The sequence below is a fragment of the Dryobates pubescens genome, chromosome 21 (genome assembly GCF_014839835.1).
Source record: "Dryobates pubescens isolate bDryPub1 chromosome 21, bDryPub1.pri, whole genome shotgun sequence".
Taxonomy (NCBI): Eukaryota; Metazoa; Chordata; class Aves; order Piciformes; family Picidae; genus Dryobates; species Dryobates pubescens.
This window is the reverse complement of record NC_071632.1, coordinates 16369242-16388433: the sequence shown is the minus strand read 5'-3', so window position 1 is coordinate 16388433 and position 19192 is coordinate 16369242. Positions and strand designations below refer to the sequence as shown.

General features: G+C 40.5%; 1 protein-coding gene across 1 annotated transcript in view; it reads left to right on the top strand.

The window, feature by feature from the left end:
• Nucleotides 1–4882: 4882 nt before the first annotated feature.
• LOC104302320 (sodium channel protein type 5 subunit alpha) overlaps nucleotides 4883–19192 on the top strand; it is a 35924-nt gene continuing 21614 nt past the window's right edge. Inside the window, exons 1-10 of the mRNA XM_054171206.1 lie at nucleotides 4883–5137; nucleotides 6318–6436; nucleotides 8027–8134; nucleotides 10702–10830; nucleotides 11829–11920; nucleotides 12742–12945; nucleotides 15445–15502; nucleotides 16173–16314; nucleotides 17109–17303; nucleotides 18263–18445. Coding sequence (XP_054027181.1) covers nucleotides 4883–5137; nucleotides 6318–6436; nucleotides 8027–8134; nucleotides 10702–10830; nucleotides 11829–11920; nucleotides 12742–12945; nucleotides 15445–15502; nucleotides 16173–16314; nucleotides 17109–17303; nucleotides 18263–18445 — 1485 coding nt within the window. The remainder of the gene's footprint in view (nucleotides 5138–6317; nucleotides 6437–8026; nucleotides 8135–10701; nucleotides 10831–11828; nucleotides 11921–12741; nucleotides 12946–15444; nucleotides 15503–16172; nucleotides 16315–17108; nucleotides 17304–18262; nucleotides 18446–19192) is intronic.

The following is a 19192-nucleotide window of genomic DNA, read 5'->3' as shown; positions in this document are numbered from 1 at the left end:
ATTTATGATTGCAAAGTAGCTGAAAATTAGTCCATCCTTACCATGTGGAAGAAAATGTGACTTAACACTTCACTAATTGCTAAGTGGGCTTGTCCTGTAAGTAGTCATTAAGGAAGCAATGTAATATAAGGAGATCCTAGAATTTGTAGGTGTTCACAGGCTGCTGATGAATAATGATGTTTGCCTGGTCCTACCTCTGACTGTAGAGTCTTTGCAAGTTTAGCAGTTATCCATAATTTGAGGCAGCATGAAGAACAGGCTTAAAGGATACAAAGAGTTTAATTTATCTCATCTCACTCAAGACATCTCAGGCCATCAGTTGTAGCCACTTGGCACTTTGAGGTGTGATTTGTTGCAGTCTGAATGTGAAAAGATGTCTCAGCAGGCAGTGGGAGAGCTAGGGGAGATGGAGATGTCTGTAGTGAAGTGAGGTGAATCCCACCCAAAGGGGCTTCCTGGATCAGTGTTGACAGGCATTACTAGACCTTTGTAAATTGTATTGTGAATATCCACACTGCTTGCTACCTTCATTCCTCATTTCAGGGGATCAAAAGAATCCCAGATCAAAAGAATGGGATTTAGCTCAGATTTTTGTTTATAGGCAATGAAGAAAATCAGTTACATTTCCCATCACTTGTGTCTTAATCTATATATTTACTTATCTTTAGCTGGTCTGTGTGCTCAATTTTGTTGACTGCAAAGAGGGTGTGGAGTAGCTAGATCAGCTGTAGACTGATTCAGATGCCCTGCTGTGAGACTCAGAGGACTGGAGCTGTCGGTCAGGTTGTCTAGGGAAGGTAAACAAAGTTTGAGGTTCAACTTGGACTATTCAAATGATTGTTTCCCAGCTTGGTTCAGGTAAGGTGTGATGTTTCTGAAAGTGGGAAAGTAATGAGCAAATATGTTGACCATTGTCCCCTTTGGCAATCTCAATAGATGGTGTTATTCAGACCTTGTAGGCTGTTATAAATAAGTAGCCTAAATGGTCTGAAGTAGGTATGATATTTTTTTTCCTTATATAGAGGCATTAAGGGAAGGGGGAGGTTGTCTTTTACCTTTCAAATTCTATTTAATTTTTGATTTGTTATTACAGTGGTTCATGGTGGGAAAATGTGGTGAGGGACATAATTTGAAACCACAGGAGGACCAAATGGATTGAGACAGTCTAGTGTTGGATCAGATTCCTCAAAGACTTGTGCAGTCTCTGTTCTTGGAGATTTCCTTGCACAAACCCACAACCTCAAGGCAGAACTGTTTGGAGGAGTAGGTAAAGGTAGAGATCTAGAAAACTCTTGAGCTCCCTTACAACCTTCATTATTAGGTGATAAAAAAACCCCCTGCATGTGTTAGCATACAGATTTATTTTCATATGTGTTTTAAATGTCACTAAGACAATGTCACTTTGGATAGATTAAAAAGACAATGTCAGTTTGGATAGATTAAATCATCTGCCCCAAAACTTATAAAATGTTTTTGAAGAAAGAACCTTTCTACAGCAGGTTTGAACTTGTGTTAGCAAAATCTTTCCTTATTCAGTTCTAGAAAGAGTTGTCTCATCTTCTAGAAATGAAGATGCAGAAAGATGCAACACAACACACATCTACCATAACAACTTTGAGTGGTGCAGGTGGCATGTTTTTCTAAGGCCATATTGATGCTCTTGACTCCTGACATAATTACTGGAGATTCAAACAGCTGCATCAATCTAGAGACTCTACCTTTGTTCCTCCAAGCACTGGGTGTTGCCACTAAATAAAAGTCTATTGCAGAAGAGTACAAAAATTACACTGTTTTGATTGTTCCAGTAGGTCAAGTCCTCAAAGAACTGTTATCTCAGATGCTGGGCCCCTCAGTTTAGGAAAGATGTTGACTTGCTGGAACATGTCCAGAGAGGGGCAACAAAGCTGATGAGGGGTTTGGAGCACAAGCCCTGTGAGGAGAGGTTGAGGGAGTTGAGGTTGCTTAGCCTGGAGAAGAGGAGGCTCAGGGGAGAACATATTGCTTTCTACAAATACCTGAAGAGAGGTTGTAGCCAGGTGGGGGCTGGTCTCTTCTCCTGGGTGGCCAGCACCAGAACAAGAGGACGCAGTCTCAAGCTGCACCAGGAGAGGTTTAGGCTGGATGTTAGGAAGAAGTTCTTCATAGAAAGAGTGATTTGCCATTGGAATGTGCTGCCCAGGGAGGTGGTGGAGTCACCATCACTGGAGGTGTTTAGGAAGAGACTGGATGGGGTACTTGGTGCCATGGTTTAGTTGATAGTGTTGGATGATAGGTTGGACTCGATGATCTCAAAGGTCTCTTCCAACCTGGTTAGTTCTGTTCTATTCTATTCTATTCTATTCTATTCTATTCTATTCTATTCTATTCTATTCTATTCTATTCTATTCTACTCTATGACAATTTCTTTTTAAACAAAAGGGATAGTTTCGACAGGAAAGAATTGCCATCATCCAAGATTAAAAAGAATATACTAAATAAAAAAGATAATCCTGACCACTCTGATCACACTAATTACCTTGGTCAGTCTGGTTACTTTGTCAACACATTTTCATCTCTTTCCATAATGGATCATGAAGCCAGGAAATCAAATAATTGAGAACAACTTTTACTCATTAACCGAGGATTGAACTGCAATGGTTTTAACAGCTAGAAAAGGAGAGAAAACAACTTTGACAATAACCTTGTTTCCCAGACTGTCACAGGGAAATTCTAAAGAGGAAAACACATTTGGAGGAAATCAGCCTTACTTCAGAAAGGTGTCTAGCTACATGTCTTGGTATTTGAGAAATAGTTCTTAGAAAATATGTTTGTTAGTTGAAAGAACAAATCCTAATTTCCTTTCTTTTGGTTTTCTTATGGTTCATCTTTAATCACGTAGATTTCATTCAAGCACACTCAGGTCTTCAGTCAGTGAAAAGCTAAAGGAACTTCACATTTTAAAAAGATATCAAATGTCACACTGTTTTGCAGGTATTTCAAGCCTTGAGAAAAGGCCAAATGATACTTTGCTGCTTCTATGCCACCAAGGGCAAAAATGGGTTTGCATTAACACTTTTTACTGCTTTTGGTCAAATTGCTAAATCTAGTCCTGGCCATATAAAACATTAAATGTATCTCAGCTGCACTGTGTATGCTGTCCTCCCTGAGACTATGAGCAGCAGCAATTTTTATGGGAATATTTTAAAAGGTGCTTGAATGAATCAGGAACATTTTTTTTCCCCCCCCAGATTACTCCATTTTTAAATAATCATTAGATTTTATTCAGGTTTAGGTTGAGTAGCTCAGAATTGTCCATGAATGAAAAGTGTAGGCTAGCTTTCTACTCCACAGATTGAAGCTTCTATCAATGGAAATTTTGCTACATGTGACACAGCAAGCATGAGACTTTATTTCCTTTCCTTAGTATTTCTTCACCTGTGGAGCAATTTATAAAACCATCAGTAAAGACTTCCCTGCCTGGACTCCAGCTCTAGTCAAGAACCTGCAGACTCTACATGTCTTCATGTTTCCTCCTATTTTTCCATCCTTGGATTTAGCCAGCAACATGGTGTTTGGTTTTGGTTGTTGGTTTTTTTTTTCCCTTTAGTCAGTCTTGATGGAGAATGGTGTGACACTCAAACTTTCTTTTCTGGGATTTGAAAGATGGTTTCATAGAACAGTGGAGAGAAAACCACAAAGAAATCTGCCACAAACTCAGAATGTTAATGGTGAACTTTTGAGACCAGGTAGACTTTTATAGCAGTGCTGTGTGGAGGGATGGTAGGTCTGGATGATTTGGCACAATGCAAAATAAAGTCATTATTGTATTCCCTCTGTGCATTGCACAGAAATTGTGTCATTTCATGCATCATTCACAGCTCTCATTACTGATACCACAACATCTAAATTACCCTGAGCATCCACAAAACAAAAACCACTTTGGCCAGCTGAAGACTTTGAAAACTTGGGAGTAGATGTTAAAGGTTTTCATTTTTTTTTTTGCTATAGTACCACATACAGCTTCCCAACTGCTATCTTGAGCTTGAAAAGTGCAAAATAATGAATAGTCTTGTCTGAATGCCTTGTTTCTCTTCCAGAAATGTTTCTGGTTTGTGCTGGAAGCAAGGGCTACTTTTCATATTTGTAATGCTGTGTGCTTATTGAAGCAGAGAGGCAGGCAGACTGCAAAACAGAAGAGATTTCACTGCAGTTAGTTTGTCACTGGCCTTCAGCTGTTGTTTTCCCAACAGTGGCTTCCTACAGTACTGTGAGGATAGCAGAAATCATGTTGTATCTGGAGAGAAATGAAATGGCATTGCATGGCAGGGAAGATATAGAGAGCCAGCACACAGGCAGTAAAACAAAGCCCTTTTTATTCAGACTTTGTTTTCCTGGGATGTTTATAGTGCTTGGAAAGGAAAGGTGAAAGAGCAGGTCATCTGGTAGCTGTCCCTTGAGGACAGCTTACACTTCTCAAGATGAGCTCTGACTGCAAGTTATGGAGTCAGTTTTGAAGGAGATATTGAAGTGGCAGTGGCAGCTTCTGGATGGAAAGGCTACGTGTCCCTGGTGTGCTCTTCTTCCATGCAGGCTGAGCAGTGATCCCATCCTAGATGGGAGCATTTCACATTCTGTGGGTGGAATTGTACTAGCTGCATAGTTCCATGGCTCTGCACTGAATCAACTGTGTCTTCTCAGAAAGTGTAAGCAAAGAAAATATTTTGAAGAAATCTCCACATGGAGCTTTTCAGTGAGTTTAGAAGCTGATGTCTCAGTTGGTTATTACCTATGCATGGGCAACCAGATGTTTAATTTTCATAACTAACCTGGTTAGAGTTACTTGACTTCCTTTCTACTTGTTTCTATTATTTGGGCAGAACCAGTGACAGGAAAAGAATGAAAAATGGCTGAGTTCTTACTGCCTGGTACCAACAGCTTCTGTAAGTTCACTTTGGAATCCTTGGCTGCTATTGAAAAGAGGATTGCTGCCAAGAAGAATTGTCGAAGAAATACTATAGACCAGAAACCTGAGGAGAAACCACGTCCTCAGCTTGACCTAAAAGCTTTCCAAAAGCTACCAGCTCTCTATGGCAATCCTCCTCCAGAGCTCATTGGGGAACCACTGGAGGATCTCGACCCATACTACGAAGATCGTAAGGTCAGAGCCCACCAAGATGCTTGGGGTTTAATTTGGTTGATTGTGTTGACAAGAAGAGTTTATGTGAACAATCTGTCAAATAGTTTTGCTTATATCCCTCTGGAAAAACTATCATCCCTTTCTAGGTTATAATAATGCAGGCAGTTGGCACAGCTGAATGACAAGCTGTAATCTTCTTAAAAACAGCTTAATTTTGAATTACAGGAATTAAATAATGCAAACTTGATTAACATTTGAATAAGAATGGAAGCAGAAAAAAAATTGAAATGTATAAAGGAAGAAAAATGGGGTTTGGCTCAGATCTACGAGAAATTATAGTAATTTTGTGAATTTTCTTAAATTCCTTGGTTTGAATCACTGTTTTCCTCTCTATCATGTTCCAAATGCTCCACTTGCATGCACAGTGAATGATCACCTAAGTAGAGAAATTATTTAAAACAGTTGCTTATGAATCCTTAAAACCTACTTATTCAAGCACCATGTTCTAGCCACCACAAGCAGTGCAAAATACTGTTTTTAATCAGGAGTAAAGAAATGGAAACTAATCCATTGGAAATTATGCTTATTGCCTGAGAAATGATTAATACTGTGATCTAATTTCTGCAGTCTTAGAGTCGAAGGCTCACTATCAACAACAGCAAATAATGGTAAAGGCTGCAATTCCCCCTTCTACCTCTGTGCACCTTGGTTTAACGAGAGCTTCATTTGAAGACAGCAGTCACAAGCAAGATTAGTTATGTGCACAACTCTTTACAAGGTTTAAAAAAGAAGCTCATGCTGAGGATTACTTTCCTTCTGCAGCTTGGCAGTTAGAATTAGAATAGAATAGAATAGAATAGAATAGAATAGAATAGAATGGAATAGAATAGAATAGAGAGTAGAGTAGAGTAGAGTGGAATGGAATGAAATGGAATGGAATGAAATGGAATGGAATGGAATGGAATGGAATGGAATGGAATAGAATAGAATAGAATAGAATCAATAAGGTTGGAAAAGACCTCAAAGATCACCAAGTTAATGGGCATTAAAACTATTACAGAGAAGCTTCCCCTTTAAACAAACTGAAGTAAAACCCAAGCTCTTGCTCATCACTGATGCAACAAGATCTAGCACAAAAATATGTTCTCTCTTCAACTTCCTGAAAACTTTATTTCATGTTTCCTTTTTTCTTTTTAATAAGGTTTTCATAGTGCTAAACAAGCAGAAAACAATCTTCAGATTTACTGCTACACGTGCCTTATGGATCCTCAGTCCTTTCCACCCAATCCGAAGAACAGCAATTAAAATTTTAGTCCATTCATATCCTTTTGTTGAGTTTATTTGCTCTGTTTGACCCTGGACCCTCGAGTAGTGCTGAGCTCCTGTATTTGAGATCATTGAATGAATGTAGCCTTTTCCTCTCCCCAGATAAGGCTGATTTATGAATTACCTTAGAAGTTATTATTGTCCTGGTGCTCTGTGCTGTGTAGAAATCAATAGTTTTGTGAGCACTTCAGTACTCATAAAACTGTTGTTGGAGTCTGATTTTTCCTACCAATTTGTGTTTTGAGACTGATCACTGATGCTGATTTCCTGATGTCCCACAAAAAAAGTCTCACATGCTGAAGCCTGTCCCAGTGAGAACACTAATAAGATCTCTATCCTTTTTCCCATCTTCTGTTTAATTCTGTAGGAATTAAATTCAACTCCTGTGCCAAAGCTGATCAACCATTGGCCAATTTTAAGAGAAAAAGGCTGAGATAGGCAGGCATGTGTATGAAAACACACAGAAAGGAAAAAGCACACAAAGTTTATTTCTTTAGGAAATCAGATTAAAAATATTCCATCTTTGCTAGATGAAAAGGAACATTTCCATGGATGCTGTTGCAGGGAATGCCCTTGGAATGTAAAGGTGATATAGATCCTGTGTCATACATTAAATGTAGATGTCAAGAATCACTAGGGTACTGCTCCATTTTGGTGCTGGGGAATGAGAACAGAGCAATAATAACGCTGTTGCTCAGGGCTGACTCAAGCCCAGTAGAGTCTGCAGCATCCCTGTGTGAATTTTAGGTTTCTAGCTATCTCCTGCTGTGTGGTGCTGGGTTAGCTACAGTGGGTCTGAAGTTTTCATCATAGTATAGACATCCCTGGAAGAGTGATGCCTCTCACCTGAGGTAGTAAGTTGGCTGACATAGACATTTCAACAGTCCATCTCCTGGGCTGGTGAGAGCTTGACCTTGTCTAGAGCTAAAGCCAGGGGATTTTTGTGGGAATGAAGAGCATGGCTGATGGACAAGCTAGATGCCTTTCCCGTGCACATCTACCTCCTGGATTGCCAAAAGGTGTGGTGTGACAAAAGGCATGAGATTCCCCTCTGGAGCCAGGAGCTGTCTACACATGAGCTAGGCAGCCAAGTTCCCTTTCATATTCTATAGTCAGCAGATCCCACAGAGCAGCTGGGCAGTTTCAAGAGTTGGTTAAACTTGGGCATCCAGGGTTCTTTGAGACATTTGCAAGTATCCATGTAGACTTCAGAAGAGTGCAGCTCTGCCAATGCAGTCAGGTTTGGGCTTCACCTGCGTGACCTTGGGTGAGCTTTTCACTTCTATGCTATAAAATGAAACAAAAAAAATTGCATCCTCTTCTCCTGCTCTTTGAATGATTGAGGATCCTTTACAAGTTTTGCAAATGCTTAGAGCATCTCTAGCCCATGAAGAAATCCAGATGGCATGAACAACCATGCTTGTGTGCTGTCCTCTTCATGACTCAGAATTGACAAATGCCTGTGCATGCTGTTCTTACATGTGCCCTAAAATCAAAGCCAGATACTACAACTATGACTGCCAGATGATCTAAATGCATTTCTGAATCGATGTCACATTCTTTGCCTTCACTCCCATGATTTACATTATTCACTTTGTTTATCATGTGCACTATTCTAACTAATTGTGTATTTATGGCTCTGACTGAGACCCCTAAGAATTCTTCATCTGCTTCATGGAACAAGTATGTTGAGTAAGTATCTTTGGGTGGGTATGGTTTTTCATTTTCTAGTTTTATTGAATTCTTGAGACTTATCTTGGTGCCTTCACTCAAGAGTTGATGGGGGATTTAGAAGGAAAGTTGTTTGTGTTAGGACTTTGTCTGTTTCATTTTGTTTTGAGGGAATGTGGGTCTTTTTAAACTCAATAACTACAATAATTATGGTGTTACAGGAGAAAGTAGATTACGCTCCATTATTGAACTAGCCTCATGTCTGTCCTATTGCTTCAGCTTGTTATCCCACTTTCTGAACTCAGTAATCATTTGCTCTTTATCAGAACACATTTCCCAGTGCTGCTGACACTGATGAAGCACAAGAGTTGCTTTCTGCTAAAATTCTTTTCAATAATATTCAGATGTTGAGTTTTCCTCTAAAAAAAAAGAGCTTTCTGTCAGAAGTTCCTGTCCTGCAGGACACTGCTGGAAAACAAAGCTCTTTTCTTCAGTGCTGCCAATGTTAAATCGCAATAAATCCATGCCTTTGTAGTCATGCTTAAACTAGATAATCCCAAGTTTTTATTTCCTTAAAATATAGTATTTCAGCTCTCCATATTTCAGTTTGGGAAAATTCTAACCCAGGGGAAAAGATTCCAAAATACTTAGAGATATCTGAAAATGGCAAATTCTAATCCATCCAGGAACAAGAGTCTGTATGGTATCAATACAGATATGTTCAGAAGATGCTGAGATATGTAAGTGTAGGGTCCTGCATCTACAGAGGAATAATCCCATGTACCAGTACAGGTTAGGGCTGGAACTTTGCAAAGGAACTTTGCAAAGAAAGACCTGGGAGTCCTGGGGGCAAGAAGTTTACCATGAGTGAACAATGTGCCATTGTGGCCAAGAAGGCAAATGGTATCCTGGGGTATATTAAGAAGGTTCAGCAGGTCAAGGGAGGTTCTCCTCCCCCTCCATTCTGCCCTAGTGAGACCACATCTACAGTATTGTGTCTAGTTCAAGAGAGACAGGCAACTACTGGAGAGGCTGTGAAGATGCTGATGAGATAGGAGCATCTCTCCTACAAGGAAAGGATGAGAGACCTGGGACTTTTAGCCTGGAGAAGAGCAGGCTGAGAGAGGATCTTGTCAGTGCTTATCAATATCTAAAGGGTAGGGGGGCAAGAGGATGATGCCAGACTCTTTTCAGGGGTGCTCAGCAACAGGACAAGGGGCAATGCACGCAAACTGGAACATAAGTTTTGTCTGAGCATAAGAAAACAGTCTTTGCTTTGAGGTTAGCAGAGCACTGGAAGAGGCTGCCCAGAGAGGCTGTGGAGTCCTCTTCTCTGTAGATATTCAAAGGCTGCCTGATTGCAGTCCTGTGCAACCTGCTCTGGGTGACCCTGCTTTAGCAGGGGAGTTGGAATAATGATTCCCAGAGGTCTCTTCCAACCCGCAGCTTATTGTGATTCTGGGACATTTCTTTACCTGTGAGAGCATTAAAGGTTAGATAAGAGTTGTATCTAGTGTTGGCATCAGGTCTGCTGTTCAAATGCATTGCAATAATAATTTCAGAATACTTCTTTCCAAATGAAAAGGGAAGCACTACATGTGTATCACTTAGTGCATTGCTGACTACTGACTGAATGCCTCATGAATTCTGTAGGGAGATCTCTGCCTTGTTGAAATGCTAAGTGCACTCAGTAAGTCCAGAAGAGCTTTTACTGATAATTTTCCATTAATAAGAATAATTGCCATCTGAAATTGAAAGTCCTGCACTCTTGTATTTCTCTAAGTGTTTAAAACATTGTGCACAGAAATGGATGCCATGTGCCCAAAGTAAATAGTACACAGTGCCTCACACATTCACTTGGCCACTTGAAACCAGAGGAAGATACAAATTTGTGTCTTGATTTTAGCAAGCAACTTGGAGCTTCATGGTTTGTAAATTATGAGGAATCACGTGAAAGTGTTGGGGAAAAAGTTGTTGAATGCCAAAAAGAACAGGTCACAATCATGCATGTTAATGGCCATGTCTAGATTGCAGTCTCAGACTCTGTGTAAGTCAGATAGAATCACAGAATCACCAAGGTCGGAAGAGACCTCAAAGATCATCAAGTCCAACCTGTCACCACAGACCTCATGACTAAACCATTGCACCAAGTGCCATGTCCAATCCCCTCTTGAACACTTCCAGTGATGGTGACTCCACCATCTCCCTGGGAAGCCCATTCCAATGCCTAACAACTCTCTCTGTGAAGAACTTTCTCCTCACCTCCAGACTAAACTTCCCCTGGTGCAGCTTGAGACTGTGTCCTCTTGTCCTGGTGCTGGTTGCCTGGGAGAAGAGACAAACTCCCTCCTGGGTACAGCTACCCTTCCGGTGGTTGTAGACAGCAATAAGGTCTCCCCTGAGCCTCCTCTTCTCTAGGCTTAACAATCCCAGCTCCCTCAGCCTCAAATGCACTGAAATCAACAGCAGCTTTTCCAGCACTTCTCTTCATCATTGGTTTCTTGTCCTAGACAGTAAACAGTTTGCCTATGTCTCTTCTGTTAATTGTTAATATTGCTGTTTTCCTTGTGGCACTTTTCTCCCCTCAGATTTACTTTCACTGGCATTTACACTTTTGAATCATTGATAAAAATATTGGCAAGAGGCTTCTGTCTAAATGAATTCACCTTCCTCCGAGATCCCTGGAACTGGTTGGATTTCACTGTTATCGTTATGGCGTAAGTGGGAACAGATAAAATATGGATTACCTGTGCTTGTGATTGAAGTTCTTGTTGCTGTGGTGCAAAAGGTTTCCTCCAGTATGACAAATCAACCCCTGTGGGTCCTAATTGCATCTGAAACTCCCCAGGACATTGACTCTTCCCCTTGTTTTATTGCCCACTGTGTAACACCTATATATTGGTCTTTCAAGAAGGGAGTAGAGCTGTGCAGAGCAAGAGGTTTGTTGAGCCAGGGGTGGTTTAGGTTGGATATTAGGGAAAATTTCTTCACTGAAAGGGTTGTTGAGCACTGGAACAGGCTTCCCAGGGTAGCGGTGGAGGCACCATCCCTGGGGGATTTGAATGACATGCAAATGTGGTGCTGAGGGACACAGTTTAGTGGTGACCTGGCAGTGCTGAGTTAACAGCTGGACTTGATAGTCCTCAAGGTTTTGTCAACCAAAATGATTCTATGGTTCTGCATACTCTGAATGTAGGTGAATGGATAGATTTCAGTCAGTGAAGTGTAACAGCTGGGCTGTCAAATACACACACACTAATCCTGTGAGTGACAAAGTAAGTTTGAGATACTGGGACAATGGATTAAATTTGGGCTCTTCATCTCCAAACAAACATAGCTGGAGCTTCTAATTACATTTCTAGTAATTAGAAAGCTTTTTACTGGTTAAGTGCAGCTACAGAGGGGAGATCAAACCAGCTCAATTAGTGTTTCAGCTTGAAATGAGGAAGTTTGAATGTTATCTTTGTTTATATTTTAAATGCATGGTATTTTATGACACAGACACACAAGCAGTTGTGCACAAGTCAAGAGCTACCTCATAAGGTCACTAGTAATCAAGAAATGGGTTTCTAAGTCTCCAGAAAAATCCTTGATATGTAGTCTCTTAATACTTAAACCATGCTTGGAAGGACTGACAGTTAAGAATGACCACTGTAAAATAATTGCTCTGTTTACTCCATTTAACCACTTGATGTACCCCATCCTGACTTTGCAGGTATGTGGGAGCAGTTAGTAACTTGGGGAGTGTGTCAGTCCTTCGGACTTTCAGGGTTCTGAGAGCTTTAAAAACCATTTCAGTAATTCCAGGTAAGAAAACCTATTTGCTGAGTTTTTTCTATTACTTACAACTGATTCTTTGCTCCAATCAAAATGTTGGCATTTGCCTTTGCTAGTTTTGCCCCCCCCCTCCGCCCTGTATCTTTCACTGATTGCAGACATCGCTGAATTTATGGACACAGTGTCTCACTTCACCAGGCCCAGTCAGAATACATCAAGCATTAGAAACAATCTAGTGTTTAATTTATTTCCATTATGCTTCTAAAGATTTTGTCAAGATCTAATAATGTCAGTGTTACAAAATTCTCTTCTAGCTGGTCTATGAGCTATAGTTCAAGAGAAACAGTGAAAAGACTTCACTGTTGGTCATCTTCCATAATCCCTTGGAAATCAGTTTGCTTGTCACTTTTGCTCTTAGTGTGGGCTCTCTCTCACGATGAAATACAAATTAAGAACCTATGAGTTGCCTCTGTCTTTTCATTCTTGCTTTTTTGATCACATTCAGTATTGCTTTCAGTGTTTCCACTTTCCTCACATATTACCCATGCTGGAAATTTCATTTGAATTATGCATATTACTCAACTATCTCTGATTCCTCATCCTTGCCTAAATGTTTTGCAGGATCGAGTGAACATCTGGAAATTGTAGGCTGAATCAAATGAGGAAAAGCAAATTTTTGTCATATTAATCACCCTCTCATCCAAACTGCACTTGTGTTGCAAATACATTTGCCAGATATTATCCAGTAATTTTAGGATGTTGGTTGTTGTATGTTTCTTTAACTCTAATCAAGTATGCCAAATGAATTTCAGTGTTTCATCCCATTTTCCCTTTGTGTATTGTCTTCCTAGGACTCAAGATCATTGTAGGGGCACTTATCCAGTCTGTTAAGAAGCTTTCTGATGTGATGATTCTGACTGTTTTCTGCCTGAGTGTCTTTGCCCTTATAGGCCTCCAGCTTTTTAAGGGCAATCTGAGATACAAGTGTACCAAGAACTGTACAGAGCTCAATATTACAGCAGATGAATTCTATGAAATGTTTGCTAATGATACAGGTAATTTCTCTCTTTAGTTCTTTTTCAGTTGATAGTATAGACCCCTATGCATGCATGTGTAACCACTTCCTGTGAATAATATTGATGCTTTGATGATTGGTTATTTTGAAGAGTAACTACCTGATAATGGCTTTCAGATTGCCAGAGCATCTTGCAGGCATCCAGGAATGCAGCCTTTCCCTTCATTAGAAGAAATAGCACTCCCAAATTTTCCAGTAACATCCAGCTTGGTTTCCCAGAATGATGTGACAATAACTGAAACAACATTAGCTCATTCTCTGCTGCAATTCTCTAATGTTCACCCTTCACTACATGCTGAAGAGCCTGTACATGTTCATTTTGCTGCCCAGTGAATTACTCTTCAGCTTGAAACAGAGGAGTTTATTCAAAGTCAAGGTTACTTCATATCATAGGTATCTTATTTTACCTTTTATATAAGATACATACAACATACATTTTTCATGTAGGCATCTGGAATGAGGCTGCTGATGGAAGGATAGAGCACAAATCTGAAAACATACCAAAGCATTCAGAGAGACAGCAACTGTAAGATTCAATTCACAAAGGAAAAACCTTGTGCTAAAGGGAAAGCCTCAATACACAGGAAAAAATGCACTCAAAGTAGACAACATTCCTGCCAGCAATATGAAGAAGCCTTCATTACTGAAGAAGAGCTCAACCAGCAAGTTCAAACATAGCAGCAGTTGTACAGGGACAAAAGCAGGGGAAATGTTGTAATACTTGGAAAAAAAACCCCACACAGGATGCTGTTTGTATACATTCTGTGCAAAAGATTTGTCCAGACAGGATTTCTTTAATAACTTCACAGTCCAGGGGGAGGAAAAAAAAAAAAATCTTTGTATAAAAGATTCTTGAGGAAAAACTCTCTGCAAGAAATTCATGCACCTAGCAGAAAAACACATGTAAGAAAAAAAGGCATTTGCACATACAGAACGCTGTAAAAATGGCAGTTGAAAGCAAACTTCAAAACAAACCAGGCAGAACACCACATGAGACCTCAGATATAACACACTTTGGCTGAATCTACTAATTTTATGTGCTGAAGAAACAGGAAACAAATCCCTCTGATTTCTTTTTAATTTATTTTATAATGCAGAACATTGCAGCTGTGTAAAGGCAATGCCCTGGAGAAAGCAAGGCTTAAGAACTGCAAGCTCTGCGTTGCTTCACAAGCTTGTTCACATCCTATGCCGTACAACCTCTGTGCTGGGTGATTTGCACACAGTTTTAAAGACAGTTAAATGACTTTTCCTACAGGATTTAGGAGTCACCATCACTGGAGGTGTTTAAAAAGTGACTGGATGAGGCCTCAGTGCCATGGTTTAGTTGAGTAGATGGTGTTGGGTGATAGGTTGGACTCGATGATCTCAAAGGTCTTTTCCAACCTGGTTCATTCTGTATTCTGTATAAGCCTGGTTTTCTATTAAATAATGTATTGTATATTATTTTAAGGGGTTCTTTGCTTTTCATTTTGTGGGAAGTTCCCATCTTCAACATGAAGAGCTGCCCACTGTTACAAGTCTCTGAAGCTCAATCACTGAATCTGCTTAAACTTTTTGTTGGTTGGTAAGGACAAAACCAAACAAAATTTGGGTGGCAAGTAACCCAGACAGTGACTTGTTAGTATTTACATGGTACTGTCCAGATGATACTAAAGATTCCTGCTGGCTCTGAATCGTGCCTTCTTACCTGGTAAACACAGCTCAGGCTTGAGAAGCACCAGAAAGACATGAGAGCTTCCTTGCATCTGCAATAATAAACCCACACCTTAATGGGGCTAAATAGCTCTTGGCACTAAAGCTATTGCTTTGGTGCTCTCTCAGATACCAGAGTTACTCATGTTAAGGGAAATAGAGGAAGGTGTCAAAAAGGGCACAGCTTTTACATCCTCATGGAGAAACCTCTATTTCTCAACTCAGCAGGGTTAGGACCTGCTGTTTGACTCAGCAGAGCAGTGACATGGCAAGGCGTATATTTTCACAGCCAAACACTCCTTTTTCCTCCTCAAAATGGGGCACCTCATTTTTTCTTTTCTTTTTTTTTTCCCCTCTCATTGGAAACAGAAGTGGTCTGTGCAGCCCCAAATGGTGTCTGTATACTGTCCTGGAGAGGACTAATTGCTACGGGCCAAAAGTACATCAGAGCTTGTGCTAATGATTACCAAACCAGGGCCTGTGCTTGAGTCTCTGCCTTCTAATTCATCATTTCCTTTATTCAGACAAGGCCAAAGTGATGATGTTTTTAAAACTTCTTTGTTTGGTTTTTTTTGAAGACTGCCTTGAGTTTGAAATTTGTGCATACACATATGGCTGTTTATGAACATGGACAGGACATTATCCAACCCAGTGCATTGGAAACCTCTCTAGGTCTGTGCGCATTCACTTGCAGGTCCCTGCTCACCCTTCACTGCTCACATTAGAGGACAGAAGTATTAGGCTAGAAAGTGCTTTGGTTTTAATTTTTCCCTCTTTTTTATAGAATACTTTCCTAGGAAAGAGGGCACCTCAGATATTTTGCTATGTGGTCCTGGTGCTGGGTAAGTGCACTTACAAATATTCCTTCTTAGTAAGTTTTCTCTGCCTCAGTGCTTCTGTATTTGCTCAGTTATGTAAAACAGAAGCAGAAATCTCAAGCCTTCCTTGAATGCAGTAACAGGCATGCAGACAACAAAATATAGCAAACAGTCAGATAATTCGTAGGGAACAAAGCATGAACATGCAGTTGATTGTCCAGGTCTAAATTCCTTTGAGCCTTTCCAGAAGTGCTGTGTTTCTCTGCCCCATGATTGTACAAGAGAACTGAAGACAAGGGAGGTGTCAGATACAGCACAGGACAGATATGCTCCTCTCTGTGTAGGCCCATGAGTTTTAAACTGGAAAAAGTAAACATGGCTTTTCAAGGGCGGGTTTGAGCAAGGAGGGAGATGTAGCTGCTTTGCAGTAAGGGGCAGAGGACTCATCCTCAGGCTGGTGATGAGGGAGCTGCCCTGGGTTGGTGGTCTGCTCCAGCTGTCTTCCTTTGTTGCTGGGTTGTGGGTGCTGCTTTTTCCATCCTACTGTCCACCCAGTGCTAGCTGGAATAGAAAACCGTTTCACAACTTAATGAAATGCAGAGCTGGATAATAATCAGAAACCTCTGATATGATGCAAGGTTTCCTTGAAATCTGCACAGCTGAAAAGAGCTCTGCTTTTTATGATTACTTCTAGGACCTGTCCTCCAGGGTACATATGCTTGAGAATTGGGCCCAATCCTGACTATGGTTTCACTAGTTTCGACACATTTGGCTGGGCTTTTCTTTCCTTATTCCGCCTGATGACCCAGGACTACTGGGAGCGTCTGTACCAGCAGGTACCAGCTTTGTGCATAACTCACAATTGGTCTTCCAGGGACAGAAAGAGCTGAAGCAGAAAATGCTTAGACAGTACAAGAAACCTCAAATAAAAGGAATAGCTACAGGCAGGGGCTGGTCTCTTCTCCCAGGCAACAAGCACCAGAACAAGAGGACACAGTCTCAAGCTGTGCCAGGGGAGGTTTAGGCTGGAGGTCAGGAAGAAATTCTTCATAGAGAGAGTGATTGCCCATTGCAATGGGCTGCCTGGGGAGGTGGGGGAGCTGTCATCACTGGAGGTGTTTAGGAGGAGATTTGATGGGGTGCTTGGTGCCATGGTTTAATTGATTAGATGGCGTTGGATGATGGGTTGGACGCGATGATCTCGAAGGTCTCTTCCAACCTGGTCTGGTCTATTCTATTCTATTAAGTCATTAAGCCCATATCCTCCCTTCTCCCTTCTTGCAAGCTGTGACTCCTAGAAAGGCAATGTCGATGTGCTTCCCAGAAGCCCCTATCACCCTGCTGGTTTAGATACTCTTTAAGAAAATGCTAAAAGGGTCCTCTATTGTCCTTCAAAAATGTAACAATGCCTCCTCACTTGTCCTCATGGGGTATATGATTAGTGATTCACAGGCAACCATGTCAGAGAGAAAAAGAGAGGGAGGAAGGGCTAAGCAAAGTATATTCCATTAGGCTTCCTGAAATATTATTTATAGGAAGCCGAGCATTTCTGAAGAATTTTGGAGACATAGAGAAAGCTTATTTGATATGTTTTATGGTAATTTTTATCTCTGGGGTGTGTTGCTTACAGACCCTCAGAGCTTCTGGGAAGGTGTATATATTCTTCTTCATGCTGGTCATCTTTCTGGGCTCATTTTATCTAGTCAACTTGATTCTGGCTGTAGTAACAATGGCATACGAAGACCAGAACAAGGCCACCATTGCTGAAACAGAGGCAAAGGAAAGAAAGCTTCGGGAAGCCATGGAATTGTTACAGAAGGAGCAGGTGAGATGTACATTATTTCATTGAAATCGTTGGTCTCAGTGTTCTGTTGTCAGTCATGTAAGAAAACACATCACTCCTTGCGTACAGCTGTATATAGCAGTCACTTGTGGGAGTGACTTACTGAAAGCAGTGATTCCTAGAGCTACAGGAGCAATTTCTTGTTTGGCTGTGCATTTTTCCTGTGAAACAATGAGTTTTGTTGTAGATAATGAGCATTAAAAGGCTGCTGTTACTGTAAGACAAATAGCATTAAAAAATCTGGAAAATATAAAATTCCACCAGCAAGCAGCTTTCCAAAAGGAAATGCTAATTGTTTTCTTTATTTTTTTAACTCTCTTTTTTATCCTTGTGGGCTGCTGAGCAGAGAAATACACAGTCATTCACTTGATCAAACTGTGCTAACATCTGAGCCAAAAGCTATCGCAGTTGAACGAAAAGTCTCTTGGTAACTTTAATGTCTTCGAAGCTTCTGGAACAAGATAATCCTGAGCTTTGAAAACATTGTCCTAAATTCAGTACGGGGAAGAAAGTTAGCCACGGAGTGAATACAGTCCCAAGGATCCCAAATGAAGAGACATCATTTTAATACTGCTTGAACATGTATTTGGGGCAATGGATATATTCTACAGCTCCATTTTCGAACTGAGCATTTTTATTGTGAGCAAGTGCACCATACGGAGGGATAGGAGCTATAATGTGATTATTTTGCTCCTGGCAGGCCCAATACATGTGATCATGTAACACACTGCAGGCAGCAAATTGTTCAGTGCTCCATATGCTGGGATATTCTTTCCTCTTTCTTTTAGTGTTATGGCATATTGGAAGATTTTTAATGAGCTTTGTGAAACACAAATTGTTAAAGGGAAATAAGGCAGAGCACAGAAGTGTTTTCTGTCTGCTGATGTTCAAAGCACCCAGCAAAAAAAAAAAAGTCATCCATGTTGTTATTTCCATTTCAGTCATTGGCTCTTAAAGGAAATGATATCCTGTCAGTTAGCTCCCTCGAAGCCTCTCCTCTGTCTACCAAAGAAATCAAAGAAAGAAGTAACAGAAAAAAGAGAAAGAAATCCTTGGGGATAGAAGATAATGAAGAAGAACAACAATTCCCCAAATCACAGTCCACAGACAATCAACGAAAGTTGGTAATCTACTGTCTGAGTCTGAGATCCTTACAGATTTTCCTGATTTTAATGCCAAAATAAATTGCTTGAAAGCACAACCCAAATCCTATTACAAACACTGTTGACTCTTAAGTCTTTAAAATAAATAACCTTGGGGGATAAGGAAGAATTAGATGTCAAAATTAATTTGTAAAGGAAATGTAGAGCAAAGGATGGAAGGAAAGTTGCAAGAAGAGTTAAAATACATTAATAGTGAGAAAACAAGTGAATGACTATTGGAATTCAACTTTTGTGCCCTCATTCTCAGTTAAAAATGTCTTGCTTGAAAAATAAATATAAAGCTTCTCATAAGGATTGTTGCCATAGTTGATAGGATTCTGTTATCTGTCCTTAGAAAATCCAAGCACAAGCCTTGCAGTATGTGAAGGGGACACACAAGAGAGCTGGAGAGGGACTTTTTACAGGTGTTTGTAGTGATGAGAGAGGGATGGCTTTAAGTGTACATTTAGACTGAATATTAGGAAGAAATTCTTTACAGTAAGGGTGGTGAGACACTGGAACAGGTTGCTCAGGATGCTTCCTCCCTGGAGGTGTTCAAGGCCAGGTTGTCCCTGACCATGGCCAAGGGTTGGAACAAGATGATCTTTAAGGCCCTTTCCAACTCAAACCATTCCATGATTCCTTCCTGAAAAAATATAAATCAAATAAAACATTTTGGATGTGCAATAGTTGGCAGGAAATGTTGCCAAGCTCTGAACATTGACCACT